At 38.5% G+C, this 11,786-nt stretch overlaps 1 protein-coding gene across 4 annotated transcripts in view; it reads right to left on the bottom strand.

Moving 5' to 3' along the window:
* Window positions 1-3,666: 3,666 nt before the first annotated feature.
* The window catches only part of znf536 (zinc finger protein 536), a 232,127-nt gene continuing 224,007 nt past the window's right edge, over window positions 3,667-11,786 (bottom strand). For all 4 annotated transcript variants that reach the window (XM_020605877.1, XM_020605879.1, XM_020605878.1 and 1 more), the window contains one exon: window positions 3,667-5,223. In XM_020605877.1, the coding sequence (XP_020461533.1) occupies window positions 4,943-5,223 (281 nt within the window). In that variant the 3' untranslated portion in view covers window positions 3,667-4,942. The remainder of the gene's footprint in view (window positions 5,224-11,786) is intronic.

Raw genomic sequence — 11,786 nt, forward strand, 5'->3', positions numbered from 1 at the left:
ACAAAACCCATTAAATATGCCATGCACTCTTTTCTCCATTAACAGTAAAAGCGCTCATCCTGGGGACAACATTTCAAATTCAGATGCGGGTTTGGCTTTTTCCCCTGTTTTCGTCTCCTCATTGAATCCCCCCACCCCCAGTTTTTCCTCACTTTGCATATACATTGCTTCTCAGACCTTATACTTGCAAATCATTTGATGTGAGCATTCACTACTTTTGAAATGTATCTAAGATATCCATTACAAATTGTCTTTATGCACAACAAATTCAAATTTTTACATTTTAAATCTTTTTAGTTACTATTTCAACAGGCCTGTGTGTTCTGTTGGTTCTGGTTATGCAAATGCTGACACTGTTGTAAAAGATGATTTAACAAAATCAAGCAAGTATAAATTTTGAATGTCATTCAGGGAAAACAAATACACAGTAAAGCACATATGCATTTCATAGTAGATGTAGGTCTTGGTCAACTTGTTATTATAAAAATGAGTTATAGTAGTTCCAGGTTATTCAGAATGCATATTTTTATCTCACAAAATTACTGTAGCTAAACTGATTGAGTGGGTCAGCTGTACCAAAATAGTGAAACAAGAGGGTTAATTACTGCTTAGTGTCAGTCAGTTTCTGAGACAAGTTTTTAAAATGATCAGTGTTCCATAGCTCTACTCCTCCCATAGTAAGAATAAGACAGTGGATGAAAATACTGTCATTTTCCTTTAATACAGCAGTATGCTTGATGGTCTGATCCCTGGTTCCTACTATGTACATCAAGAAATATTCCTAGCCAACATAGCAAACCTCAAAATGTGTATGGAGAAAAAGAAGCTAACAAATAAATGTAAAGATTTTAGATGATCACATAATGTAAAGTGTTTTTCATAGTGTAATGCCAGGTCCATACTACACAATATTTTGTCTGATAAGATAGTCACTGTGTCAGATTACTGTGTAGTCATAAGTCTTGCTATGACTTGAACAAGGGATATGACAGATTACATGCTGCTGTCTTTCATGACTTGCGTGATGTGATCAGAAGGGACTAGTAACATGAAAGTGAACACATGGCATGATTGTGGTTGTCTTGTGTTTGGAAAAGCATCAACAATGGTGAACCCATTGGTGGGTCATACAGAAAGAGCAGTGTGATTTGTCTGTCCAAAGGATACTTTTAGTGTCCGTTTGAGATACAAGAAGTACTGGACAAAGATTCTGTATTTGATGCTGTGATGGAATGAGGCTCGGTTGTATAACCACAGAATTTGGTACAGACATTCCTGGTTCCCAGGTGATTAGTCCTGTTGTTGTTTTTCTTTTAGTGTCACTTAGGTTCACAGATCTCATAATGCTTAGCAGATGAATTCTAATGATTTTGGCATTTTCTTTCTCTGGCACAACCATGACATGAAATTTGGTGCATGTTCCACTCTGAATTAATTTTAATAACTGTGGTAAACAATACCGAGTACCATAATCAGGTCAAAATTTTTATTTGTCCAGTACTTTGGTTTATGACCAAATACCTGCAAAACTAATGATATGAGATGTTAGCATTCTGTCTAAGATGGTGAACACAGTTAACATCACCAAGATAGTACAGTATTGTCCATGTTAGCATGCTGGTGCATTGAGGTCAAAGCACCACTGTGCTTCAGTTGTCTACTTCTGTAGAAGTGGTTTTTGTTCTCACAGCACGGCCTGTCCCTTCTGTTTTTGAATGGATTACGTAGTTACTCTCCTGCTGGGACACTTTGAGGTGTTTTTTTTTTTTTTCTGGGACTTTAGATCTAAGTACACTGGCTGAGTGAATAACACCCAGCATTTAGAAACAAATATTATTCAGATTTCTAATCATTTCTTTTTCATGGACAATATTCTAGATACATTTTCAGGCACAAATAAAAGAATTATCACTTTGATTTGAGTGAGACATTTCATGCAGTATTAATTTCACAGTCAGAATTGTCTTCAGTGCAGTGATTGACCTGAATGTTGTGAAGCAATCTAGACACAGACACAATGTTTCCCAGAGGTAGAGGTTTTATTGCAGAAAGAACACTGGGTAAATCTCACTGCCTCAAAGTATCTTCCATCTGAAAGTATAGAGCTTAGAAAGAGTAAACAGTCAAATGGTTGACGCACCTTTTTAATGTCAGACTTGGTCTTTTGTTAAACAGATGTGCAGTAATAAATAATGATCAAGGATACTTTTCTTTTAAATACAATGTTATGCACTTACTTTATAATATAGGCTTGTATTTTGCAACAAAACCCCTTTCCTCACATTTCCTTTCATAGGCTATAGAACTCATCTTCACAGGAAGAAGGAATGTGGACAGTACTTGGACAAGGATTGCATACTACAGAATCTATTGCAGAGTGAAATAAATGGGCATAGTTACTTCTTTTTCTTTCTTTTTTTATTTTGTAGCACCGGTGAGTATAGTTGCGCAAACTACATCTGCTACATCAGTATGAAGCTTGATGTGGATCAAACAGCACTGGGAAAATGGAATGGATTATTTTGGGTTGACAGTAGGGACCAGTGTAGAAACAAAAAAAAGCCTCATCTGAACAAAATGACAAAAATATTCTGATTAACATGCTTTAGTAACCTGGAAAAGCCAGGGTACTGGTGGGGAAAAAATGGAATGTGTGTACAACTTTTTTTTTCTACTATTGAGGTTTTGCTAATATACTTAGGTGTTCAGCACACACACACGTGTATACACACATCCATAAAAGCAAGCCACAGCCAACAAGAACACAGTAGTTGCATTGGAAACTATAGCTTATACACCATTAGGTTATCTGGCTCTCATAGGGCGAAGATTAATGGGGAATGGCCTTACACACTCAGTTACTGTATAAGGCAGTGAGAACTACTGTCCTTGTAGTGTAACTAACAAAAAAATGTACATATACATACAGTACAGTACTTCATGTACTGCAAGTACTTTAGTTTTCTGTAGGGCCAAACATTTTAAATTGTAGTGACAATTAAAACCACAATTACAGTGAGGCAGGAGAACATTGAACCTACTCTATTAGCCTTGTGCACATACTCTTCTATTCCTCTACACTTCCACTCTCCTTCTTTCTCTCTGCTCTCCCTTCGATCTATCCAAACATGCGAGGGCAATTCTTTGTTGTTTTGTGTTGTGTCTGTCTGTAAGTGCACTGTACTGGACTGTAAACTCCTTTAGGCAGACATGTAGCACCAAGGCCCTGGTGTTTTACAAGTTTAGCCCTCCCACCCCACCACTGCATGTGTGTTTGTGTGAGAAGATATCGACTTTCTTTGAACACAGATCATTTCTCTTCATCAGAAACACATTAACAACTCCTAATACCCAACCCCCTGCCACCAACACCACATGAAGCCTCATACTTTTTTAATCTCCTTGCCCAGTAGTAACCAGCAGCTGCCAGCACAACCAAGTATAGTCAATCAGAGTTGATAATTTGTTGCCCTTAAAAAATCTAGTTAAAATTTTAATGTTTTATGTCGCTTCCCCCAGAAACAAAACCCATATAAAACATTACTTACGCACAGAAAGAAAATGCCTCTTTAAAAAACAAAACCATACAAAGCAAAACAAGCAAAGTAAAACTTTTTTCTAAAACAATTTTTTTCTTCTCTTTTCTTTGTACTATAATTAGAAACAGAAAACAGAATAGGGTGATGATTATCTAATTTTTCATCATGTGTAGCAACTTTACAAAAGGTTATCAGAAGAGATTGATCCTGCTTTTTGTGTGCCTCTGTCAAGCTCTTCATGAACATTTGGGAAGATGTCACACACCATTTTATATGTACAGTGCACAAACTCTCCCACATCATTATAAAGCAGTCAAAGCTAAAATAGCCTCCAGATGTTCAATTGCCAAAACCAGAGTAGAATAATCCTCAACAATGGTTAATGTACGGTATAAATATGTCGCTGATTGAACTGTACTGAATTTTCCAGGTCATTCTTTCAGACTGGGCTTTTTTTGTGAAAGAGTGAAAGTCAAGGGATGGATGGAGGATAGGTGGAGGTGACTTGAAGGGCCAGCTGATGGGACTAAACTTGACCCCCCTTGAGTCAGGTTACCACTGTAGAGGTCGGAGTGTGTGTTTGTACATGTGTTGTTGGTGAATTGATTTCCTTTGCGATGACAGTTCCAGTCAGACTGGCACCAATATCTTCAACACACACAGACACACACAAACATACAGTGTTGCTGCCACTGACCCTGCAACACACACACACATACAGCGCTCAACAGCCATACTGGAAAAACTGCAGCCACTGGTGTAATGTTCTAGGGTGACAGTAGTGGTGGTGTGCAGTCAAAAACCCTCCTCCAGCGTCCATACAGTACATTAACTGTTCTACTAAATCATTTACACGGATCATATTTTCTGATGAAAGCATTATTTTTTCAGAAAAGTCTTTCTAAAGATTCTAGATTACTTCCTCTGGCTTCCCTCTTGTTGTTTAGCCTCTTTCCTCCATGATTTGTCTGAAAACTGTGATTTGATTAACAGTTTTTAATTCTCTTTCCACTCTTATACTATACATTATCCACTTTGCTCAATTAAAACACAAAATGTTTAAGCACCAAATCACAAATACATACACACTATGATTATGATTTTCTTAGTAAATGTTTACAGACTTCTAATAACACAGATTACGAGCGTATGGTTACTTTGTGTTCATAACATAGATAGTATGGTCTAGCCACAGTGCTGTCTGCCAGTACTTTCATCTTGTTGCCTTGTCATTGTTTGGCCAAGGTTTCAGCACAGTTGAGTTTTATAGTGATCAACATGTATATGCATCAGGGAGTATTTGTATAATGATACAAATCTATGGCATTTCACATAATGCATAGTCCAACACTGACTCAAAACTCTCATCTGGATGTTATTAACTAACCCTACCCAGGGTGGTTTCACTCCTGATAACAAGCTGTGGCCTCCCCAACAAATAGCACAAAGTTACTGCCATGGCTTCCATTTGCTGCTGTCAGTGGTTGATTAGATGTAATATTATCAACAGTGTCATCAGAGTGCTTCTCTGGGACTTCAGACTCGGGTCGGGAGCGTTTGAAGCGTCGGTCAGGGTACTGGCTGTTGTCAAAGGGCATGCGGTGCACACACAGCACATGAGTTTTCAAGTTGCCCTTCTGGGAGGCACTGTAGGGGCAGTAACTGCACTTGAATGGTCTCAGACCTAAAGAAGGAAACAGAGAAGGAAAATATTATAACCATTAAAATCTAAAGCAGTAGGTCTCAAGACAGTGTAAATGTTTACCTGAAAGGATATATAAGTGATTTTTCCACTAAAAGTCTCTGTGTACTGTATAAGCAGATGAATACATAACAACATCCTCCAGCACCAAGGCCACTGGGTCAGTAGTTTGGGTGGCTATGTGCTTGTAACATACAAACATCTGAGAAGAAGTGATCCAAACAGACAATTTTATTCATAAAAATTACTAAGGTTAACTTAAGAGCAAAGGGAAATGGCATCTAACCAATACTGACAATTTTACTTTACTATTACGATCAGATACAATAAGAGATGTTACATGCCAGAATTTCCCTGAGAGAAGGAAGTACCTAGAGAGAACCCATGAAAACTCTGCACAGAAAGGCACCAAGTTGGCCGGGGCTCAAACCTGGAATCTTCTTGCTGTGAGGCAGCAGTGCTAACCACTGCACCACTGTGGATATTCAAATTTATGTGAATGTGCCCCAACCCACCGCTCCTTCCCACACATAGACTGGTGAACTTGTTGTATCTGTATGAGATGCAGGAGTGAAAATGAAGAAATGAAGCAGTTTATGTTTGAGCATCATTCACCCATTACATAGCAATACTGTATAAAAGAGGTATAAGTCCAATGTACAAATGTATTTATAGTCTGGCTGAGAGTTTGACAGTGTCTCTTTATTTTCTCAGTTGGTCCAACACATAATCTATCAATCTATATCTACTAGATTATTAGCAGCAGGCTGTTTGCATGCAATTTGACTACTAATTCTATAGAGTTAGTGAACCAAACATAGTAGTATTGCTGTTGACACCCCAGTGTGTCTACTGTCATCCCATAACATTTGATAGTACATCAGTATCATTTTATTTTCTCACATGATCCAAAATGTAATCCAGTAAAGTTACCAGAGTACCAAGAGCTTGGCTTGCTGCATTAGTAGCTGCCAAATGTAACTGTTAATAATACATTCCAACAACAGTACATACCGTATCTACACATTACCATCTCATAATGTTAAACAGTGTGTCAGTTCCTCTTTATTATCTCAGATAATCCAAAATGTAGCGTTGATCTAATATTAGTACCTAACACAGAAGCAGGCCATCAGCACTCGGTTCAACAGTGAGCCAAGCCTAGCCTTCACTGTCAATACTCCAGCAGTGGTAAATGTTGCATACCATCTCATAACGTTTGATAGTATGTCAGTATGTGTTTATTTTTGCTCAAGGCTAAGTTAACCATTAGCACAAGGCTAACTGTTAGCATTAGCATTGAGACAAATGTATCTTAAGTTAACACTAGCTGTTAACCAGTAAGTAGATGCATGTCTCATACCTTCTTATAACATTAAATAGTATGTCAGATTCTCTTTATTATTTAAGTTGATCCAAAAGACAATCTATTAATATCGAGAGCTTGTGTTATTATTCTCAGCCAGCTAACCGCAGCACTGCTACCAGAAGCCAAAACCGTAGTTAATGAGCTGTTAATAATAGTAGATGTCTCACAGCATCTCAGTGCTAAATAGCAATTACTTAAACAGTGTAAAGGAGCTCCAGGGTCCGGTTTACATCTGGTCTGGTATATTTACTATCAACAGTCAACTTTAGTGAGTGCACCACTGTCACTCAAAAGATAGCTCTGGCTGATCCCAGGTCAGAGGTTTTAGGCATCAGGCTTCAGCAGGCACTACTGAACTCTGCATTTGCATAGTGAGCTGTGATTGGCTTTCCGATTTGTGTCATCACAAATTTGGTTTACACGTGGATGTTTAAAATCAGGATTTCTAGGAAGTGAACTGACACTGCCCTCTTCAGAAAAATAATGTGAAAACACCCTGTTAGTGACAAACTGTGCACATACCGTACACCATTCAGTACAGTAGAAGTCTGACATTTTAAGGCATATAAATATAAAGAACATGTTTTTGAGTTAGGGGGGTTTTTAAGCACCTCAGTCACATGGTAGAGACACCACACCTTATTGCCTTTAAAGGAAATGATAATAATGATGATATAAAACAGTACAGTATATGAATGCCATTTAATTGTAGATTATTAAAATTGTATGTTTATGGTGTCTACAGAAATCTTTGTTGGGCCATAATGCGTAATGGTAATAATATTACTTTCCCCAGTAACAAGTAGCGTAAAAAGTTACAAATAAAATAATTCAATAATAATATACTCCAAAACTACTCCATGCAAAAACAACCCCTTACAATGTTACCTTGGTTGTCACCACAGCAAAGACTGATTTGAAGTCCAACATTTAATATTTGTAGTCGTTGCACGTGTACACATTAGCAGCACCATGAGCGGTAAGCTAGCTTGGAAGATGGAAGTACCTACTTTCGGCAGCTGGAAATAGGTGGTGTGCTTTTCTGTTTTATAACTTTAATGGATTGATAGGCTTCAGAAAAAAAACCTGCTAGTTTGAAACCTTTGCTGCACTTATCAGTGATTACCCCAACATTCTTACAGCTAGGAGCTGAAAAAAAGAGAATCTGCACAGACATCTTACAGCTAGGAGGTGCATTTTGAGGAGGAAGGACACAATTACCAATCTATGGGGTGTAATGGAAAAATAATATAATGAGAAGTATTTTGACAGGGTAATATTATTAATTTTGAAAGCTATGCTGTCACTGGCCGCTACTGTTATCCATGCTATAACTTTGCAAAAGCCCCACATCTATCAAAGCATCCACCTGTATGCTTTGAGTTTATGCTCTAATAGTGGGGAGTTATTATATATGACCAGTCTCTGCTGTGGTGAGCTTGGTGTTTGCTTCTGGGGAGTGACAAGAAGGCTATAAATGTGTAAACATCACTAATGTAGCTATTCTAAACTTACATAATAGTCCATTACATGTGAGTAGGCTTACTGAAATACAGACAGATAAGCATTCACACTTACATTTATAGGCAATTTAGTCTTCAGAAAGTGTATTAACAACATGAAAGTTAAGACTGAGGGGCTGAGAGAAGAGGGTAAAATTGAGGACAAAGAGGAAAGAGAAAGTGATTTTCTCATCTGCAGCACTCCAGCAGCACTTCCCGAGCTCTTTATTGATACAAATACATCCTCAAAATATTGCCCAACATTTAATAACTCGCCTCACTTTGTGCAGTCAGACAGCTCCCACGGATTCATCTGAACTAAACTTTTGCAGCTCCCTGAGTCGATATGCATCTTCTGAAGAGCACGCATACATCTAGTCCCCTGAACACAATAGCAGAGGCAAAGTAGTTTTCTCTATCTCTCCCCCTTGCCACAGCTCCAGCACAAAATGTTCTCTCTAGATTGAATCTGATCATCACCGCAGCAAACACAATGGCCCTTAATAGCACCAGTCGTTTGTTTGAGGGATGCCGATTACACCGCCATCATAACCCACTTCACTTAGCTCACTCACTCACAGACAGACAGAGGACAAAATGGAGAGGGAGGGAAGAAGGAAGTGAGAGGGGCAGAATGAAGGGAGAGAGTTTGAGCTCTATACTACTTTTGATTATTAATAACATGACATTTGCAGTTACCCTCTTTTTAAAAATAGTATTCAATTTGAGATGCTCTAAGTAAAATTAACAGATGGGGTTTGAAATAGGTGTGGGATAGGTGCAGGGAATATAAATAGGTAACAAGCGAGGAATTAAAGAGGAAACACTCTATTTGAAACACTCAATGGCATGCACATGGGGTTAACATGAACGAGTGCACAGTCTACTTATAGAGACACATGCACGCCAATGTCTACACACAGGAGTGATGCAAGGATGCAATGACGCAACGCAGGATGCACAGAAGCAGCTACTTTTTGTTTGGCAATCTGACACAGGCTTTGGAGCCTCTCTGGCTTTCTGATATTACATTGTTTGCTTCAGAGCCAGACAAAGGGGATTGCTACAAGTTTGGAGGCTTTGGATGTTCCAGTTGTCTGAATTTCCTGATAAGCTAGTCAGCAGCACACAACGAAGGGTCCCTTTTATTCATGTGCAGTATAATTTCACACTCTCTTACATTACGTTAAGACCGAGAGGCAGAATATCTTATCCCATTTTACACTTAGGGAGAGCAAGTTCTGCCCCCCCAACAATTCGACTTGCTTATATTTTTTACTCTTCCTATTTATTTGCTGTCTGTCTCAAAGGACTATAAAAATAAATACAAATCAAGCTTGGTTTTATCTTGAGGGAGCTGATTTGATAAAAAGAGAGAGATTGGGGTTTGAATCGTATAGCTCAAAAAGTTTGGATAGGATGCATAAACTTGAGTTAATGTTGAGATTGAAACCGACTTATGACTTCTGCAGAGCAACTGAGACACACAGGTTATACTTTGTTATAGATTACAAAAAGAGCTCTCTGATTCGCTCTCTCTCTCTCACTCTTTGTTTCTCACTCTAAGTCCCACACACACTCCCTTCAGGGGTTTAATACTGTAGTCCCACATGCCCAGCTCCTGTGAAGGGCCATCATTAATCCATGATCTCTGGTGTGTACCAGTAACCAAGACAGCCCACATGCACCACGCTGGTTAACCATTTTCTATCCCACTTTACTTTCATGTTTAGTCCGTCTCTGTCACTCTTCTTCTGCTCACTCAGACACATTACCCAAAACCTTTCTACAGCTGTGATGTGTTACTGAGTAGCAAAATCATTTTCTGGTACTGAGTGCTAGAATAATTTACTGTTACATGTTCAGTAATAGGCGCTCAAGATCTGGTTTGCTGTTCTATATCACTCAACAATGATTCATCTTGTACCTACTATCATGGTTCTTGTTTCTGTCCTGTGTTTCCCTGGACCAGCTCCCCATCCAGGCTCCAGTTGCCTACAGAGTTCTTCATTTTCTCTGATCTCCACACTTGTCCCTGATTCCTTGTTATTCAGTGCCGACTCTCACACGTCACACCTGTTTCCACTTCACTCATTAGCTCCATCAGCATGTACACTATCTAGTTTTCTTTTTGTTCTTGGCCTCATTATCTAATTTACTCTGTATCTTTCCACATAACTGTAGTGCTCTCAATTCCTAGTGTAATTTTGTGATTTCCTTGTGTTTGGGCTATTTCTCACTATTTGGAATCTGCCTGTTTCGGACTCTACCTCCAACCTTCTTCCTCGATTCTTTGTTCTTGCATGCTTCTGAATCCAGTTTTGAAATCACTCACTCTCTGGTTTTCCCTCCTTAGTTTTATTTGTGTAACCCTGTTAATTTGGCCCTATATAGCCATAATATATTGTCTTAATGTAAGCACTTGCCAGACTTAGTGAAATTCATAGTTTTCGCCACTAGGTGGCAGTGTACTAAAAATGGACTAGAGCAGAACATTCTTTTTTCTTTCTTTTTTTCCTCACTTGGCATCGATCTTGCTAAACCAAGCATAAGCATGCCGGAGAAAAAAGCGGTAAAAAAGACAAACCGCGAGTTATTGTGATTCATTCATTCATCCATTAGCTGTTCGCTTGGTACAGGTTGCACAATCTTAGTTTTACACAGCACACAACCATATGTCAGTGTGTTTGGTGGCATGCAAGATTCATTTTATGTTGTTTATTGTATATGTGAACGTATTTGGAGCCAATTGTATGGATGATTTATGCCTATAAAAGGGGAAATATGGTTATCTTGGGACATTTATACCAAATTTAAGTTAGGTAGAATGCTGTACCTTTTGAAGTAGTGGAAAAAAAGGACACTTAAGTTATGAATAGCGGGTAACTCTGCACATTTTGTGTACACTGTTTTTTTTTTATAGAGGCTTCTTTTGGTTCTGGATTCCTAGCTCATCGTCTGATGTTGGATCCCTCCTCCTTCGCCTTGGTGCCTGGGGCCTCGGTCCACCTTCTCTACTAACAGCACAGCAATGGCTCCACTAGATGTCTTTGGTTGAACATTGAGTCTTGGAGGGGTGGTAGGGCAGTTTTCATTTTTTGAGTGCACTCAGAGGTATTATTGTTTGGTTTCCTGCATTGTGGAGTTTTATTTTTATTTACTTGAGATTTCAAGTTTATATGCTGACCAATTTGTTTGAACACTGTGTATTTAGAATTTCATATGGTTGGTACTAAATGATGGTAGACTGAATGAGGTTCTTCAAATAACAACTGCACATACCAGGGTAAACTACATCTTGTTGTCCTGTGCTCAATGAGGTGGAATCATAAGTCCCTTCAGCTGTATGGCTTATGTATAGGTCAAGGTCAAAGTGTTTATTTGTCATATGCACAGGAAACATGTTTCCCTCTACAATGAAATTTTTACTTTGCCGTCCACATGAATGCCACAAAATACAAATAAAATATAAAGTAGATAAATAAGTAACACAAAATCTAAGGCACTTTAAGCAGCAAATGCACAGCAATATAATAAAAAAAATATAAGAATATAACAGAGAATGTATGCTGCATGGGAGCAGCATGTACAGCAGTCAACAGTCAATGTGCAATTATGCATGTGCAAATTGAGAATGTAATCAGTACAGGTCGACAGTACATGACATCTTTCAT

This window comes from Monopterus albus, unplaced genomic scaffold (genome assembly GCF_001952655.1).
Source record: "Monopterus albus unplaced genomic scaffold, M_albus_1.0 scaffold73.1, whole genome shotgun sequence".
Taxonomy (NCBI): domain Eukaryota; kingdom Metazoa; phylum Chordata; class Actinopteri; order Synbranchiformes; family Synbranchidae; genus Monopterus; species Monopterus albus.